Source organism: Xiphophorus couchianus, chromosome 5 (genome assembly GCF_001444195.1).
Source record: "Xiphophorus couchianus chromosome 5, X_couchianus-1.0, whole genome shotgun sequence".
Classification (NCBI taxonomy): Eukaryota; Metazoa; Chordata; class Actinopteri; order Cyprinodontiformes; family Poeciliidae; genus Xiphophorus; species Xiphophorus couchianus.
The window spans coordinates 33,383,794-33,403,525 of record NC_040232.1 but is presented as its reverse complement, the minus strand read 5'-3'; the positions used below and the strand labels follow the sequence as shown (position 1 = coordinate 33,403,525).

The 19,732-nt window shown below is 39.3% G+C and overlaps 1 protein-coding gene and 1 long non-coding RNA gene across 3 annotated transcripts in view; one reads left to right on the top strand and one right to left on the bottom strand.

The window, feature by feature from the left end:
- Window positions 1-17,697, top strand: part of prkcaa (protein kinase C, alpha, a) — a 142,550-nt gene extending 124,853 nt beyond the window's left edge. For both annotated transcript variants that reach the window (XM_028016886.1, XM_028016885.1), the window contains 3 exons: window positions 156-263; window positions 5,162-5,302; window positions 13,334-17,697. In XM_028016886.1, the coding sequence (XP_027872687.1) occupies window positions 156-263; window positions 5,162-5,302; window positions 13,334-13,498 (414 nt within the window). In that variant the 3' untranslated portion in view covers window positions 13,499-17,697. The remainder of the gene's footprint in view (window positions 1-155; window positions 264-5,161; window positions 5,303-13,333) is intronic.
- The window catches only part of LOC114144261 (uncharacterized), a 35,367-nt gene continuing 15,774 nt past the window's right edge, over window positions 140-19,732 (bottom strand). The window contains exons 3-4 of the long non-coding RNA XR_003595454.1: window positions 779-844; window positions 140-253 (exon numbers count right to left, since the gene is read on the bottom strand). This is a non-coding gene — a long non-coding RNA (uncharacterized LOC114144261). The remainder of the gene's footprint in view (window positions 254-778; window positions 845-19,732) is intronic.

Sequence of the window (19,732 nt, the reverse complement as noted above, 5' to 3'; positions counted from 1 at the left end):
GAGAATAAAGTATAAAAGCCTTGCTGCGTCTGCAGCCGTTTCGGTTCGAAGCGGAGGCGATTCGTGATGAGGCTTTGCCGATTGAACGCATTTGTAAACTTTGTGATGACGGATCAAACCCTGACATCCTGAACATGGTGTCCTTCCACCCACAGCCTCCATTTGATGGGGAGGATGAAGACGAGCTGTTCCAGTCCATCATGGAGCACAACGTCTCCTACCCAAAGTCCATGTCCAAAGAAGCCGTCTCCATCTGCAAAGGGGTGAGCAGATAAGGAATTATTTTCCTTATTTTGTTTTATTTTTAATTTTCTAACTATGAAAACTGGATTATGTGAGCTTATGTCTGCTTTCCTCCTCTAAAAATATGCTTTTCAATTTTTTTTTTATTGTGGCTTTTACAACATTAACTAATGTTATAAGACCTTATAACATTAGTTATAATGTTATAAGACCTTATAACATTAGTTATAATGTTATAAGACCTTATAACATTAGCTCTTAAAACTTGAGGTTCTCTTACAAGGTGATAAACTTAAAAATAGAAACATATGTCCACAGAGCACAGCCAGATCCATTTGGATTTACAGATGTTGGGATGTTGCACAATTTTTTTAAACCATTTAATTCTTGTACTGGTAAGTTCAAAACGTGAACTAGAATTTGATGGTGTGTTTTGTTTTTTTGTCTTTTGCATAATGATGCTCAAAATCCCAACCTCAAAATGTCGATAAGGTGGTGTGAGAAAGATGCGAAATGTCCTGAACAGATTTCTTACAGTTTGATGTCAAAATCAGCAGAAGGTGAGGATCAGGCTTTGACGGCGCTGCCTTTGGCGTTTCTCCTGCAAAAATGAGACTATTGATAAACCAAACGACGTCAAAAATATTCTCAACCGATACAGAGAAAAAAAGAAACGACTTGTGTGTTAGAAGAATTTAATATAAAACACGTAGTGTTGTTTGTATCCTGAGGCCCTGCAAAGTTTGTCTTGCTGTCCCTTCCTCTCCACCGAATTATTTTTGTCCTCTTTTTTTTCCTTCGGTTTGTGTTTTGCTGAGAAATGCGTCTGCGTCCTGCAGCCCGACGCTCTTCTGCTTTAACCCTGTTTATCTTCTCATACTGTGGAGATTTACTTCCCTTATAAGAGCAATAGTTTGTCCTAACATTTGACGAAGAGAGACGGAGTGATGTTGAAGATCTGCTGGAATCTTGGAAACATGTAATACTCTGCTTTTATTGGCACCCTTGATGTGTGAATGACAAAATAAATTAGCTTTTCTATTTTGGTGCAATAAAGACACTCTTTAAAATCCCAACCTTTAATTTGAGAACATTTACTTAGCTGTAAAACAAAGTGGAAACTTATTGTTTTGTGATTAGTGAGACAATTAGCACTACAGCTAACAACTCCATTAAAGTTAAAATAAATGAAGCATTTTTCTAATTTAAGTGATTATTTGTGCGATGATGAACTTTTATAGAATAGAATATAGAATAGAATAGAAGTACTTTATTCATCCCAGCAGGGAAATTACTTCGCAGTTACAGCATAGAGACAAGACACAATAACAACTACCACTGAGTGGTCAGTAATCCATCACTTCCTGTTTCCCAGGGACATGTTATTACTTCACGGCTTTTAGATTATTTACATTTAATTGTGTTTTGTTAGTTGTTCTTTTACTTTACCCCATGTTTCCCTGTGGGTTTTTTTTTTCCAGAAAGCCTTTTTCTGCTTCAGTCACATTGTTGTCTATTTGCCTTTTCTTTTAATATTGTAGAAAGACACAATGTCGGGGAAAATAGCACTTCTACATCACCTTACAGCACAGTCAACAGTGCAGCATACACACTTTCATCATCACCCCAACAAGCCTGCCACTGATTTCTTTTAGACTAGTCAGAGAAGAGCTGAATATCTTATGCGAATCACACTTATTGTACCACTGCTGCAGAAAGAACGCAGCCGATACTGAAATACGGCTCCGATAATTCAGTAGCATCCCTTAATGTCACTGTATAGACACTGAACTTAAGGTTATCGGTGCTTGACACAATGAACACTGTGAATTTCACACCTTTGATCCCAATAGACGCGCACTATTCAGAACAGGAAGAGCATGAAAAACTACACTTATGCTTGAAGGACATGAAAATTTCCCACATTATTTCTCATCAGTTTACTCTCAACGTTCATGTTCTGGTCAAACACTGATTACCAAATGCAGTTATTTAAAAAGAATAATAATAGTAATGAAACGCATGTTTTAAAAAGCTTTGCTCTTCTTAACCTTCTTACTTCTTCTTCTTCTTACTCTGTAATATTTTTGTATATGTATTCATTCTCGCCTCATTGCCCATCCTGTCTGCTACTGTTAAAGCTCTCAGCAGGAACTGGATGGAGCCGCAAAGTTTCATCAAAGCTGCAGCATGTGTGACTAAATGATCTGCTAATTTGGTCCTGATGTGTTGAAGTCAGGTCGTTAACACCAGTGGGAAAAATCTGATTAAAATGCCCACACTTTATTTATTTATTTATTTTAAATCGTCTGTGGTGGTGATTGTACATCACACTTTGATGTGAGGCTTCCAGACCAATCAGTGAGTCGCTCAGCTTCAAGAGTGTCTCAAAGTGTGAGGCGCTTCATCCTGATGGTGTGTTTGGCAGCAGGGTTATGTCTTTCACTAACTGGCAGCCTGTGGGCCGACTTAAACCCGCAAATTACCTTTGCTTCTCGTCCATATCAACAACAATTCAATGCAGTCTGCAAACTCAGATAAAGTAGCACATTTTAGCAACAATGTCGTTCAAAGCGCTTTGAACGACGTTATTCAAAATTTAAAAGTTTTGGGAACAACGTACAGTCACCAATCGAGAAACCGGTAGCAAACTTTACATTTTCTTGAGAGTCATCATCAAAAATGTTGGTCAGTATTACATTTATTATGGCTTTTCAGTTTTCTGGAAGTGTGTTAATGATGATGGTCATCAATAACAGAAGTTAAATGCTTTTGTATAGGGGTGCCCCGATTTATCAGACAGTTGATTTATCGGTGCCGATTTCCTTAATTTTGGGAGATCGGTCATCAGCCGATTTTTACATGCGAAGCCGATCTTATCCAGCGATCATATCTACCTCGGCAAAGGTTTAAAAATCAGCCACTGGCCTCTCCTGCTGTCCCGTGACAGAGGTTTGACTGATAGATCTACCCAGCAGGTCATGACTGCAAAGTTTGCAGTCAACAATAGTGACCCCACAGTTACCAACTCAGCAACTTTCTCTCTATATTTAGTAACATTTCAGACAAAAAAAGCAAAACGATATCGGCCAAATTCTGAATAGGCAGGTCAGGCTTTTTAAAAGATCGATAATCGGCCATCAGCCAGAAAACTGCAATTGGTGCACCCCTACATTTGTACACAAGTTATTATGTGTGTTAAGTTTTAAAAACCCTTACTATTGATATAATGCAGAATTGGCCTCCAAAGGTAGAACTCGTTGAGGATTATTCATAGCAAATGGCACAGAAACCACACACATTTCTAGCAGGAATATTTGATGAGCTTTCTTAGCAGAAATTGTATTGTCTGTTTGAGCTGGTCCATTAATCGTAGTCCATAACCTTTTCCATAGGATTGAGGTGATATCCATTTCAGAGGCTTGATTCTTGTGGGGGCTGAGTAACCCCAGCTCAGCAGCCTGGTTAATGGTTAAACTCAACACAGTAAATCATCTCACTAATAACCCTTTGGCAATCCTGAAACCAACGGGCTTTGCATCCATATTTCCTCCATTTGTTCCCGTCCTTTATCTGCTTCATCTGAACAAAGTGTTGCTGCGGTAAATTAATGTATACTTTAGATTTATTAATCATATACATCTTATTTTAAGCCCAGGTTGCTTTGTCACATTGTGAAACTTTGGATATTTCTTCCCGCTAAGTGGGCTTTCTTTTGAAAGTTATCAAAAGAGTGGGACATTGTTTCTAATTTGATTAGGTAAAGCCTTATCAATTATCAATGTTGCACAGCTTTCCATGTTCTGGGTTGGCGTACGAGTCTTGTTTTACTTTCTAGACTGGGTGCAAATTGTCTCGCCATGTCGTTGTCGGAGTGAGCTGAAGAGACGGCGGTTCTCTAACGGCAGAGCAGGGCAGAGGCAAAACGAGGGGAAAGCCATTATGTCACACATTGTAGGCCCATCTGTTTAGCTGTCATCCGCTGACCTAGAAACGCAGCGAAATCGAATGTCGAGAGATACGAAAGAACGGAGAGGGGATCACTTTTCACTGAGATACATTCGAACGAAAAGATCCAAAGCTATTAGTTCTCATTTTTGTAGTAAATGTTGCTGCCATTAATCGTTTATTTTGTCTTCACATAAAGTGACGCCAATCTGAGCCTCTAGTTTGAAAACCGGAAATGTTTATTTTTATCTGCTATGAAGGGATGTTTTTAACCATATTTATGTAAATATATAAATATAAATTGAGCCGCTTTATTGTATTTTGTTGCATCATTGCATAGGAAAGCATTTTGTATCAACCACACACACACCCACACACACACACCCACACACACACACACCCCAACCATCTCGCTCTGCACTTTTCTAATTTATCTTTTTGGTTTTTTTTTATGTAATCTGGTGACTAAGACTTGAACCTTTAAAGTGAAAATGAAAAAGTTACATTTATATGATGTTAAAGCCCTTTTTTCCTGCTAGAAAACTGGCGACAAAGAATTTAGAGTTACTTTTTTCTTTCTCAGAAGAAAACAGTATACTTCTTACAGGGAGTAAAGTGCAGCGTTCGGTTTCTATATGCCAAAGAATCTGGAGGAAACTTCCAGAAAACTGCCGAACTACTTAGCTAAAAACCCATCTGTGTAGAGTTGCTTTTGATTCCTAGTAACTGGAAAACTGATCAACATATTTGTCGTGTATTTGCTCGATGATTCTGGTTGGTTATTGCTTTCTGGTTCTTTGGTGTGAAATACTTTAAATCGCCTTGTTGCCGAAATGTTTTATACAAATAAACCAGACTTGACATTCAGACAGCATCTCATTTTTAATCAAACATGAAGTGCTGCAGCTCATGTTACAGAGGAATGTTTTGCCGTCTCTTATTGTCTTGATTGATCTCCTCACACAAACAGCTGATGAGCAAACAACCAGCGAAGCGTTTGGGCTGCGGCGCCGAAGGAGAGAGGGACATCAGAGAACACGCCTTCTTCAGACGGATCGACTGGGAGCGCCTGGAGAACAGAGAGATACAGCCGCCCTTCAAGCCCAAAGTGGTAAGCCGACGCATCCAGGCTGCAAAACGCCACGCGTTTTCCAACATTTTCCGGCAGTAGATTATGATAAGTCCTAACGCTTCTCCTTATGAGGATTATTTCTATGGTTCAGGTTTATGCATGACAGATGGTGCAGGAGAAAAAGGTGTTTGTTTTCCTCCTGCTTAGACTTTCACTGCTCGTCCGTCCTGTCTGCAAAATAATCATTTTGGTGGTAGTAAATCTCTCCCCCTTTTTTTGGCCTAAAGTAGAAAATTTATCATCATCAGAAAAAAAAGTATTGACATAAACCTAAATCAAATAACTTTGACATCCAAAGAAACTCTAAATCTTTTTCTACAAAAGTTTAATTGAACCAGACTGAACACACGCATTTGTTGGCAGCTCTGATTAAGAATAGGGCTGAATTATAACGAGTATTTTAGCCATCAATTATTCTGATGACTAAATGGATATTACAGGGTTTTTTAAAAATCTGAATATATATATATATATATATATATATATATATATATAAACACATCATGTTTTTTTTGTTCATCTGAAATGCAAAATGTGTCATTATTTTTGTACAGTTTTGACTTAATTAGTGCTCTGAATATGTTGTTTTTTTTCAGCAAATGGCCTCCTTTTAGTCTGAATTCTCCAGTTAACGATTAATCGATTACTAAATTAGTTGGCCATTTTCTCATTAATCGATTCATCACAATTAATCCGATTAATCATTTCAGCCCTAAACAAGCTGTGTAGAAAAACACTTGAAATACAAATTTTATTGCATTATCCACCATATTTTACAATGAGTCCTCTTCAAACCCAGTTTCATTGTGTGTTGCCATAAATCTCAGAGTCATCTGACAACATGGTTTTAGTAAAAGTTTAGCAAATTCAACATGTTTACATTTGCAATGATAGGGCAGAAATAAATGTATTCTAGTGATTGGTGGTAATGTAATTATCAGTTTGTTTGTTTTTTTAATTTGAGCCTATTCTAAAATAATATACATTTATTACAAGGCTTTTTACACTTCCTATAACAGTGGTGACAATAGTTGTGTGTAGCACAATAAAAGGTGGAATAAATTGTGACATTTCCTAAATATATTCATGTGATCTCTATGGAAAGAGGGTTTTTTTTGCATATGTTTGCATCTGGAGCACTACAACAAACATTTTACATGATCATTTTAAAGCTTAGAAACAATACAGAACCTTCCTGGACTTCTGATACGGCTGGAGTCGAATTAGGGTGCAGAATAACTAAATAAAACATTCAGATTAAAAAAATATTCAGACTCTCCCAACATTTAACAACATATATATGTAATATTTCTATATTTAGTTTCTTCTTTACCCTTTTGAATTTTGATCAACAAATTCTGTAAATCTGAGCCCACAGCATTTTTAGTACGAAGAATTTGTTCCTTTTATAAACTCATTTTTATGTGACGTCACGTTTCATTCAAGCCTTCTTGCAAAGTTGAATGCTTTTGTACGTCAAGTAAAACAGTTTTTCTTTTTATCATAAGATTTGTGACATTGAGGAAATTCAACCCACACAAACGAATCCTTATCTTTACATTAGTTGTTGTTCTTGTTCTGATTATTAGAGCTTAAAAAGTCTAATCTGAGTTTCCCACAGCTTTTCCTCAAACAACACTGACTCACAATCACAAACGACAGATGCACCTTATCTTTCTGCGGCACACAGTGGAGGCATTTCCCTTTGGGTATTTGTAAGTTTTTATCCCAAAAAAAGAGTGAAGCTTTTATCTGCCATCACCAAACCACGAACATTTGAAATTCTTGCACATATTACATTTACTACTAAAAACCAAACATCGGAGATACAGTAAGAATCCCTAAATGGGTTTGGTCCCAAAATGCTTTTTGTCCAGCATTTCCTCAACAAACTAACAAACTAAAATATAGTTTGATTCATTTCTGTAGCCTTCTGGGAAAAAAAATAATCCCAACTTGAACGATGAAAAGCTGCTTTGCTAATTCTACTTTATTGAAATGGACGTCTTTCAATAAAATTTACTTTAAAAAGTTCTTCTTTTACTGATAAAAATTGGTTCTATGTGCTTATGGACTCTTGGCGTGAACACCAACACAAACTGTCTCTCATCACTGATGATTTTGAAAACTGAAAAGAAAATTTAAGAAACAACCAAAATAGTCACTAAAGTGATTATTTTTTAAAAAGAAACTCAAAAAAAGAAATTGTAATACCTGACCCATTGCTGGTAATAAATCCTGAATCCACACTTTATCATTTAGATCATTTATGACCCAAATTCATGAACATTGATCAAAGTAAAGACTCCGAGCTCTCTAGAGGAAACATGTACGCTTCATTTCCTTCAAGAAAAAACTACCACAGGCACCAAATACTTCAGTCAGTGTTGTTTATAGATGAGTTTGTGCCAGTGTGTGTTGATTTTTAAAACTTCACCTCTCCACTTCTTCAACCCTCAAGGGCCCCACTTCCTCCGATAAGGTGAATCCTGACTGTGTTTTTACCCATCGAGTGGATGCACTGTGAGCTTTGTGTGTGTATGTAGAAGAAGAGTTTTTGTGTGTGTGTTTGTGTGTGAGTTGGCTGAAGAAAAATACGTTTTGTAAAGATTTTAAAAAGTTCTGGAGGAGGTTTCTGTTGCTCCTGCATCAGTTTGTTGCTTGGGTGTGCAGTGTTGAGAATCGAATGCTAGTAGAGACTGGAATATTGGAGAGTGAGCGTATATAATGCGGCGCCTTAAAAAGTATCCAAACATGTTGAACTTTTCCAAATTTCCAAATTTGAAACTACACTTATTTTTGTAGTTTAAATTTGCACAATTTTAAGGGGTAAAACCCCCCTGCAGCTGCAGAGTACTTCACACCTCAGCGGGTGGAGTTACAAAAAAGTTTCACTCTGAGACGGGTAGGGCTGAAACGATTCTTCGAATGATTGGAGAACCTCAATTATTAAAATTCCTCGAGGAAAATGTATCTGTCTTGAAGCTTCGTTAAATTATGTTTTATTATGTAGTGAACCGTGTTCCGGCCGGATCGTCATTTATGGAGGGCAGCGCTCTTACTTCCGCCTACGAGTTGTTGTGAAGTGCTGGCAGCATGGTGTTGAGTTGTGCAGCGTTTTGCCAGGGGTTGGGGGATGAAAAGGGATTTGAACTTTGCGGTGCGATGGTTGGTGTATGACAGCTTTTGTGGCGTCGGAATCGGTTTGTGATGGTTTTGGAGCAAATGGTAGGAATGGCGTAGAGAGAGAGAGAGAGAGATTCTTCAGATAATCATAAAAATATTCTATAGAGTACTCGATTATGAAAATATTCTTTTACAACAGCCCAGGACGTGGTATCAAAAAGTGCCTCTGATCACTGGAGACGTGTAAACAAGCGGCTGGATCGCAACAAAATTGTGATTTCACTGAAGACTTGTTAAGCGCCCCTAAATTTGCACATAAGAGGTCTCTCTCGGCTAATTACCAGACTGCTGGAGGCGACTCACGCCGAACTTTACTATGTGGTTGTTGGGAGTAAATTGGGCAGATTGCACATGCACCTCAAACCTTTTAAATTTTTGGTTTTGAAAACCATGTATCTGTTTGGCTCAAGAAAAAAAAATCCCCAAATAAACACAATGAAGTTCATGGCTACGACGTGACAAAATGTGGAAAAGTCGAGTGGTATGAAAGGCACTGTGCTGGTTGATTTAAGGCATCCAAACATGCATGTTCACCGCACAAGCGCATGCTGGCATGGCTCTGGATGTACGCAGAAATACTGAAAGGGAGAGAGATTTGGACAGAGAGCCAAAGGGTTGAACCTGCAGAGTGATCCATCTCCGATGCCATGTAACAGCGATAACCATTACCGATAACTGGCTACCATTAAGCATCACACTCTCACCCTTCACGCAATCCATTCTTGCCTCTGTTATCCAACTCCTCCTCTTTCCTCTGCCTTCTTTCTTTATTTTTCTTTGCCTCTCAATCAATCGCATTTCATTTGGTTGCAACAGCTGGGGAATTGCAGTGAAAAAAAAAACTGCCTAAGCGGGAAAGTCAGGCCATCTGTATGTACAAGACAAGGACCTGATATAACACAGAGGACGGTAGAACGACTGTCACGGCAAGCGTAGCTGGCACCGGTCGATATTTATAGAAGTTTATGGCGGCACTTTGCGACCGTCTACCGCTGGCGGGATTGAAAGTTAAAATAATCGGCAACAAAGAGCTGCGTTGGTATTCAAAGTCCGGTTCATTGCCATGGTGACGACATAATTCACACCCACACGTTGAACGTGGAGTCGTCTTCATGCTTTCAATAAAAGAGAAAATTAAAAAACTAAAAAAAAGTGGGTCAGATCAAGAGCTGCTGAATTATAGTCCATGAAAACAAAAAAAAAGAAAGAAAAGAAACATAAGAGTTGGTGCAGTTTCCAAGAAACGTGTGTGTGTATGATATACTTTGCCACATATCCACTGAGATACACAGCAGTTTGTAATAATACAAAGTCCTGACTTGCTGCGGCTGGAAGAAAAATAAGTCAGTGAGACCGACATGTACGCAACTGCTTTTCACCTTAAACTGACAGTATTATGTAAAAGAAACTTTTGTCATTAGCTTTACATCATGTTATAATGTTATTACCTCATCAAAACCAACACATATACCTGGAGTGTTGCTTTGATTCTTTCATGCATGTTTGCAAAATCCTTGACTCATAAAGTAAAAAATCTTCCTAAACCAATAAAAATGTTTCCCTGCATGACGTTTTTACGTCGTTAAAACTGAAATAAATGCAAACTTTGATTAAACCTGAGGAACTTTTGCAGTTACACATTTTTATTACATTAGATTACATTACATTTACGGTACAGTTAAAGTCCTAATTCAATCTCGAATAATAACCCAAGAGTTTCAGCTATATTTGAACACATCCACTAAATTAGGCTATTGAGACTAAATATTTGATCGTTTTTACTATAGAACAGCTCCACATATCTGCTATTAGATGCAACTAATCTGCTGTTTATGGTGTTAGTTCAATTTTAAAAGAAAAAAAAGTCTAAGGAGAGTTTTGCATAATGCCAGCTTCAAAGAGAGGGAAGTAAAGACACAAGAGTCAAACTGTGTGTCTCAACACAACCCTAATGGAGGCACAGACTTATTTATCTTCCTAAGTGGCTGTGTGTGTTCTTTTAATGTCGTTAAATGAAGGGATGTGTGTGTGTGTGTGTAAAGAGAGAGAGAGAGAGAGAGAGGCGGATTAAAGATGAGAGAAAGTAGGTCATAGAAACTCACGTAGGACGCTGTGTCATTGTAAGTGTAGATGCTGGCCAGAGTTTGCCCACTTATAGGCCTGACTGAATCACTGCCTAATGAGGCGTTTGCTTGCCTTCCTTTTGCTTTTCTTGGGGAAAAAATAAATAAATGTAACAAGCATTTTCTTTTCTACTAACGCGGCATCTGTGACACGATTTCCACATTTCTGGCGTTTGGCAATCCAAAATCAAGGAGGGGGGGGGGGAATCCCGTGCGATAATCTTGGATCGAGTTCGGCGAAATTAAAGACAAGAGATTGGGATAAACGAAGCGCGCTGCTGTCAGTTCTGCAGCTGCAGCTTCATCCCATGCATATGCTTCGCGTACACTGCGGAGGCGGCCAGATGTCACAGGGGAACCAGCCGCTCGGAGACGTTTCGGTGCCGGAGATTGTGGTAGGAGGTCAAATTTAAATAAAAAATTTTTTTTTTTTTATGTGTGCTGCTTCGCTGGAGCGATGGCTGCTCCGTGATGGATAGAAGACGACAAGTGGACGGAGCGGCCCGACAGTTGAAGGACGCTGGCGATTAGCCGCCAGGTGGGCGCGCGCGCGCGCGCGGCGAGGGGAGGACGCTGACGTGTGTGTGTGTGTGTGTGTGTGTGTGTGTGTGTGTGTGTGTGTGTGTTAGTGTGCGCGCGCACGTTGAGCCACATGTGATTGTCATCTGGCGGCAGCAGATGAGATCGACAGCAGCGGGCCCTGCTGTCGATCCGCTGCGACAGGGCGGCGCTCGCTCAGGGCGAATGTCACCTGACGGTGGCAGCGGACACTGTCAAAGGAAAAAAACACAAACAAACAAAAACTCCCACGCAGACGCAATCCTGTCGGACACATCTGCGCCCTCGAGTTTTTCCTCTTCGGCTCTGTTGAATCGTCTGCCGAGCTCGGTGTTGGCCGGCCAGTTCAGGAATGGAAAGATGAGTAAATAAAGCAGAGGTAAAAGGTCAAGGTAATTTTATTTATATAGCACATTTTCAGCAACAAGGCAATACAAAGTGCCTTGAAAGTGCTGAGCGGTCCGCACCTTTTCTGACAGACGCCTTAACACGCCGACACTAAAACGCTGCAACTCGAACGACTGAACACACTGGGCAAAAACGGGCCTCTTCGACCCAAATGGAAAAAATACAACTTTAATCTCAAAGTGAAATCGGATCTCTACGAAATAACCTCACTGAAAAAAATAAAAATTTAACATAAAATTAGTAATTGCACAACTATTCACCCCCTTCAAGTCGGTATATTAGATGGACCTTTGGATGCAATCGGGGCGTAAAGTCAGTCTGGATAGGCCCATCTGGACGCTGCAACTTTGCCCTATGGCATTGATGTCTGGGCTTTGACTGGGCCACTCCAGAACATCCAAGTTTTTGTCTTCAAACCATTTCCGTCTAGCTTTTAGTTGGACGCTTCTTGTCCACCAAACACATTGTCTTCTCTGATGGCCGTAAAGCGTCACTTTGGTCTCGGCAGACCAGAGAACTTTCTTCCACTCGACCACAGAGTCTCCCACATACCTTTGTGTTGAGTCAAGCCTCGGATGTGTAAATCATATTTCTAAGTAATGAGAAGCATGCTTATGTAGGGCGTCAAAGTTTATGCAGTAGTGAGAGGCGCTTTTGGTCTCCTTCCGCTCTTAATGTATTCTGCGGCGTGTGTTGGAGTGTGTGTGTGTTGGAGCTCCGTGAAATGGCTTTACAGATATCAGCAGACAACTGCAGAGGAGTTGCTCCTAAGGGAAACTTAAATGCTAGTCGTGTGTGCTAAAATGTTTGCAACAATGTAGGTTAGCCCCATGACTCTCTGTTCCTGCTTATTCTCTCTTGCACATTCCTCTGGTTTATTTCTTTACTGAACTTAAAAGGAAATAAAAATAACAAACAGATTCAAAACAAATAGAAAGTGACGGTCAAAAGACTGTGTTACTCTCAAGGTGCCAGACTTCTACAATGAGCAAGTGCTTTCATCTTTCATATACTAATTAGTGAATAACCAATCAGAAGGCACCACGTAATAAGCTTAAGCACAAGACAATTACTGATGCTTATCTATTTCACATAGCAGAGTAAAAAATTAAGCTCATGTAAACACAAAATAACCTTTTGTATTAAGTTCCAAAAATGTGTATATGGCTCCTACAGAAAGGTTTTAATGGCCCAGTCAAAGTCCGTCCTAAATCCAATGGAGATTCTAGTAAGGGAAAAATAAAAAACAGAAGCTGATGTTAAGAGGTCTATTCTGAATACGTTTGAACTATTTGGGTAAAAATGAGCAAAATGTTCTCTTTAGATAAATCTGGTAGAGACATACTGAGTTTGAAGTTGCAGCAAAATGTGGCTCTGCGACATTTTCAGCTTTTCATTTCTCCAAAAATAAAAAATGAAAACCAGGCTTATTCTTCCTTCTACTTACACATAAAGGAGCTATTTTGTCTTGTTTCGTGAGACAAAATATCTTAAAATGTGTGTGGAAAATGTGGAAAGGTTTTGGGAATACAAATCCTGTTCCAAGTTTCTGCAAATTTTTAAAAGCAATCCAGCTACAGAGCTTCCCCGAATCGACAGTTTGTGCTACTCTAAGTCTCCCGTCTTTCTGTTTCGTTTACCTCTGACGCCTCCACACACCTGACATGTTCAGGTAGGTTCGGTATGTCGCATACCTCCTTTGTGTGACTTTTTCTTTTTCTTTTTTTTCTTACAGTGTGGCAAAGGGGCGGAGAACTTCGACAAGTTCTTCACGCGTACCCAACCCCAGCTCACGCCGCCCGACGAGCTGGTGATAACCAACATCGACCAGGCCGAGTTCGCAGGCTTCTCCTTCATCAACCCTCAGTTCGTTCACCCGTCGCTCGTCAACAGCGAATGAGGAGGAGGAGGAGGATGGTAGAGTCTCTGACGAAGATCCCTGCTCACTGCCGCCTACCTAAATCAACCGTCGACAAAACCCGACTAGAGTCCCACAGTTGATCCCAATGTGTTGGTGTTCTTCCTAAGCAGGAGTGTAGGGCATGCATATTTACTTTGTACATTTTTTTTCTTGCCAGTACAGAATATGAATTGAATAGACTAGTTTGGTTTCAGTCGCCATAAGACATAATTTTGTTTTTTTTTTGGTTTTTTTATAATCACGAGCAAGCACTGTAGGACGATGTGTCTCTGCAATCTGGGAGGCGTTCAAACACGGAAGGGTGCCAGGCTTTATTAATCTATGCCAGTATATGATTGAGGAAACAAAATATGTTTACAAGCCTCAGTGGATTCAAATGGTGTCAATAGATCCGCAGTGCCGCGCAAAAGAAAGTCGTACCGCTTGGACCTTTTCAGGTTTCTTTCCGTTGCAGCCACAAGCTTCGACGGATTTCGGCGGGATTTTTGCGAGACAGTCCAAAACAACCAGTCGGGATGAAAATATTTGATTTTAAAACGTTTTGGTTTTTTTCATTTCAAAATCTGAAAACACGGTTTGAAAAATGTTCAAATTCGCCAACGGCTCTTAATGAGATTTAGGTGCTATATTTCGCTTCATCCATCTTCCTACCGACTCCGACCAGCTTCCATGTTCAGCTGAAGAGACTCACTCCCACAGCATGACGGTGCCACCACCGTATTCTGCTGTGGAGACTGCGTGTTCAGGGTGCCAGTTTTCAGACACACCCAGCATTTTGCCTGAATATGGATCTATAGATCTCGCCACACTCGTGTATCACAAAAACAAAAAAAAAAAGTCAGAGTGAAATCCAGTGAAGTTTGTGGTTTTAACAGGAAAGATGTGAAAATTTCTTGGGGTTAGTACGTACTTTTGACAAGGCACTGTAGCCGGTGATTTTATTTGATTATTTTTTAGGTAATAAGAGTACGCATATATCAGGCAGTTTAGATGCTATAGCCAAATATGAAGGACAGGTGGTGCAGGCGGTGAAACAGCACCTGGTTATTAAATGTGTCCCGTGTCACTTTTCTATTTTTCTGCTTGTTTATTTTAAACGGTGACAGTGTGGGATTCAATTTCAGTTTCTTTCTTATTTTGATTTTTTTCGCCATCCCAATCTCAGCTGACATACATCTGTAGCAAATCAACAAAAAAAAAGAATAATAACATTACGACATTTAGGCACGAAAAGTGATATTCCCAGTTCGTGAAACTCGACTTTAGGCACCGACGGTGAAATAGTTTGCGTAGTTACTCCCCTGCTGTTATTAAACTACATGAATCCTCTTGAGGATGAGATCAATTTGATTCAGCTTTAGTTTAGTTTAGTTTAGTTTAGTTTGCACAAATCTCTCATGAAACCCAAAGTTTAAGTTTGTTCATTTTTCAACACTAGTTAGTGTTTAAATTCTCGTTAGCCATAAATATCTAAGCAGACGCAGTGAGGACATTTTCAAACTTGTTTTCCAAACAGCATCCTCTCAAACTGTTTCAGTCACTTTGCTGTGATGAAAAACTGAACATAGTTATTGAGAACTTGTTGCTTTTATGTTGTAACACACCAGTAGGTTTGCTCACTTTTCCCCCATTTTTAGCTCAAACTAGTGGGTTAATCTAAGAAAGAATCGCTGTGTACCTTCTTTGTAAATAGTTTTTAACCTTTTTAAATACGTTTTTTTTTTTTTATACCAACACATGCATACATTTCTGTTTGTTACCTTAGTCGGTAAAGCCAATATCTGTTTGTACGAGAGTTTGACGCTGATCGGCTGGATGAGTTCAACAGGTTGTGAAGAAAAAAAAAATCTGTTGTACTTGTTTTGTTTTATTGCTATTATTTGTCAAACGTTTTCTGTTTTTTTTTAAGTACTTCTCAGCATTGTTGACTGCAGGTTTGCTTGGACGCATTTCCTAGTTGTTGAATGACCTGCGTGCGGTTTAATGAGCAACATTCATGCATGACACCTCAGTGCTGCATGCTGCAAGAGGAGAATTTCCGACTTTTAATCCGACTTTCAGGCGCTCTCGTCCATTTTGTCCCTTTGCCATTTCGTGCTTTTGAACTTTCTGTGTTTCACTGCCAGACTTCTCCAGGAGCGAGGGGCCATCCGCCGTCTTATATCCGGAGTTTATCAAAACACTTAGCTACCAGGGGAAATAAACTGGTGCTCAATGTTTAAACACATAAGTAAGAAAGGTTTGTGTCTCAAAATAAAGTGGGAGTAAATTGGGAAAACATTACGATACGTTTGAAAACGGGGGCACTTATTGGCAAAGGGATAAGTTATTTTAGACGCACTTTTTTGAAATTCTTTAAATAAAAGTTTTATCCAAAGAAGTATTTAAAACAGGTTTATAGTTATAGATCTTTACTGTTGTTAGAGGTGGAAGAAAGGGTGATTTTTTTTTTCTGTAATTGCTCCGAGTTGTTCCTAATTTGCTTCACATCTTCTGCGTCTGTATATTTGATTTGTTTGGAGGCCCTCTGTTGAGCGCTGGCAAATCTCTCTTAAAGACACAAATTTAGCCCGTCGGTCAGTCGGTCTGATTTTTCTTGCGCCTCCCTGCGTTCTACAACCCTTCTGCACGTGCCAAGCATGAAAAAACACCAGAACCCGACTATAGACGCAGACAAACAGGTGGCGCTCTTTAGCAGCTTCTGACATGACCGAAAGAACGTATGGCAGTGTGTCGCCATCGGTGCGGAAATGCGTAGCGTTTCACTACAAGTAGCAGTGCCAGTCAGTCGGACGGTCGGGTCCTCTTCTATACAGCAGGAGGAGAATCGGCTTAAGTGTTTAATTTTCGCCTCTGCACTCGGCTACAGTGAAAGAAGATCAAATATTCATTGTACATACTGTCTCTGCCCTGTATGTGTCCTGGCTTAATAGACTAGCTTCATCCCTTTAACGAAATGTCTGAACGTCTCGCAGTTTAAGTCGCAGACATTCAGGAGCGTAACAATATCTAATCTTTCCTCATGTGCCTTCCCCTCCGCTTGTAAAGATGCAACATATTTAGCTTCCCCCCCCCCACACACACATTTTGTCTTTTATTCAATTCTACGCCTGTTTTTTCTTAAATAACCATGATTGTTAATTTGCTTTTTTTTTTTTTTTACTCCTTTGCTCCATGCTTCTCTCGTTGCTTCTTCGAGTAAATGTGAATGTTTTCTTTTTTCTTACAATTTATTGAATCTAAAAACCTCATTTTCTGTAATTAACCTTTAGATTTTAAGAAAGAAAAACTGGAGTAATCCTCGTACATCTGCTCCTAGCCCCTTTACCGCCCTGCGACCGCCACGGAGTGAATACTACCGCGAGCGGTGAGTCAGTAAACGCCTCAGCGACGTGAAATGACGGCGTATTTGACGGAGGAGTAAGCGTGCGGCGTGTTGCACGATGTTTTCTGATGGTGATGTTTGTATCAGCCCCTGTGCCTTGTCACAACGATCCACTTCTTCTCCCCAATCTAGTCAATCTATCACTTTTATCGTTAGTTTCCTTGACTTTTTTTCCACAAAATTCCAGATCAGGAAACTCTCGATTTCCCTTGAACGGCGTCGATTATCAGCATTCTTCTTCCTTTTCGTTCACATTTTCCATTTAGACTGGAAAATGGAATTGTATAAATTGTCTAAATCAGCGTTTTAGAGCTGATTTAGACTATTTTAGCTTACCAGAAGTAACAGAGGAACATATGTTATTTTATATTTGGGTGTATAACATTTGAATGAGGGTTTTCTTTCTTTTAGTCATCAACTTCTAATAATCCCTTCCTGGCGAATGATGGGTACCGATTTTCTGAATCGGTAAAGTACAAGGATGCCTTATATCTGAACCCACGGAGCCACATTTCCACCTATTTCTTCCGTATCATTTTATAATTACTGCATCCCTGTCCTTGTATATAGATAATTTACAGCAGGTATCTACAAAAGACTGTAAAGAAGAGCGAACATCTTGTATTTTGCAAATGGTGTACGTTTTATTTTTCTTCCTTTTTTTTTGTTGTTGTTATAGCCTGAGACCTTTAACATAAGTCTGAGCTACTTAACCTCGTAACAGATTGTGTCATTTGTACCTAATGTATGATAATGCAAATAAACAAAGAGGCAAAATGAGGTCCAGACTGATGCTGCTGCTGTGTGTGTGTGTCTTTGATTTAAGATTACGACTCAGGTTTCATTGTAATTTAAATTAAGTTTGTGAATGTATATCCATTCCTTCGTTTGGCCCAACGGCGCTAACGCAAACCCATACGGTGGATTTTATTAGGCTGCAATGTAATAAACCTAAACAAAAATATAATGCACGGTGGTGAGATAAGATTAGGGTGTTTTTTTTTATGAAGTTCAACAAATTAAAGTCTGGGAAGTGAAGTAGGTGTTTGCATCCAACCCGAACTTTCCCAGTTTAGCACATTTATTCTAGAATTAAAATCTTTGCACGTTTTTATTGCGAAAAAGCTCAAATTCGCTCGGATTGGATGGAAATTGTCTGAGCAGGAATTTCCCAGACAAATCACGGTTTTTCTGTTGGATATTTATGTCTGGACTTTGACTAGGCCGTTTTAACCGTGGTACATGCGTCAGCCTAAATCATTGCATTTTGTATTTCGTAGAAGAATTTCACGTGCATTATTTCATAAAGTTTGACCAACAAGTCTCCCTTTTCCCCAAACACGGACTGGCCTGCTCTCAGAGATGAGCGGTCGGGTTTAGTCGAGAGGAAGCGCGTTCTCTCAGGAGGAGTTTTTCCCCCATTCATTTATGAGTCTCGCAAATGGTTTCTATTGATCAGTGAAACTTTTTCTCTAATTTCTAATAACCTTGACGTCTGCACCATTTTAGATGCTCCTTTGTCTTGTCAGTGGAAAAAAAGTGATCCTCAGTTTCAGCCTGGTAATTATGGTATGCGACAAATTAAGTAGTAATGAAAAGATTTCAGAAAGTTTTTACACATTTTATGGTTTTGTGCCCTGAACGTCAGCATTGAGCAGACTGATTAAATGTTAAAAGCACAATTAAACACTTTTGCTATATCTATCTAGTTTCTACTTAAACATAAGCCACACTTCCTGCAGCTTGTGCTTGTACTCATCTTTCATATTTTAGAATGACGCCAAATTCAGTGCTTCTGGAAAAGTGCATGAACTTTGCTGAACAATTGTAAAAGGAGGAAAAAGGATAATAGATTTTTACCTGCATATGCCTATAATTGTAGAAAACAAAAATTTTTCAATACCGTTACGCTATTCTAACACGTCAACATAAACAGGATATGCATTTTGTGTAGAAGTGTGCTGCATTCATGATCAAATCCTGAAGGTAAGTCAGCAAACCGTGTTTCGGTCTTATTTCTACCCTGCTTATTTTTCTTCCCAAAACTTTTATGTCTTTGGTCAAATTCATGTAAGTTAGGATTACAGATAAATAATAATTGTCAGCTGAACATAAGTGCACATTGTGTGCAATAAAACAAATTACATTTTTTTTTTTTTTTAGATGACACATCAGTAATTAGTTGTGTTGGATAGAAGTCTAAAAAAAATGCCTTTTTTTGGACAAGCCTGCAGGATTTTACTTAGCTGCTAAATGTTTCTGGATGTTGTAAACTTAAGTAAACATTCAGCTGTTAGAAAATGATAAGAAAAGACAATGTGGTCATAGATGATTACATTACTATGCGTCCATATACGTCCATATTGCCTAAAGCGAAACAGATGCAGTGATGTTACAGTCCAATTCACATTCATGTCTTCGTGAGCAATTACCAAGACTGGGAGTGAAGCAGAACTGAATTAAGACGCATCTGGAAAGTATTCACCGCTCATGTAAATGTGATTTTTGCGTTTTTAAGAAATTTGCAAAACACTCAAACGATTACCTCCCCCTCCACACACACACACACACACACACACACACACACACACCGGTATAATGGGGTATTTGTGTGTAGAAAACTTTTTGTTTGAAGTACTTTTGAGTTTCAACAATGTTTGTCGATCTAAATTCACTCCATACTCATCCTCCAGGTTGTCGATTTCCATGTTTTGGTTCATTTTCCGAGTGTCTCATAATCATTTAGGGAGGGATGGAAGGAATCATCCTGAACAGTGTTTGCATTGCCGCGGTTAAAACTAATGTTTTTTGATTCACGTCCACCAATT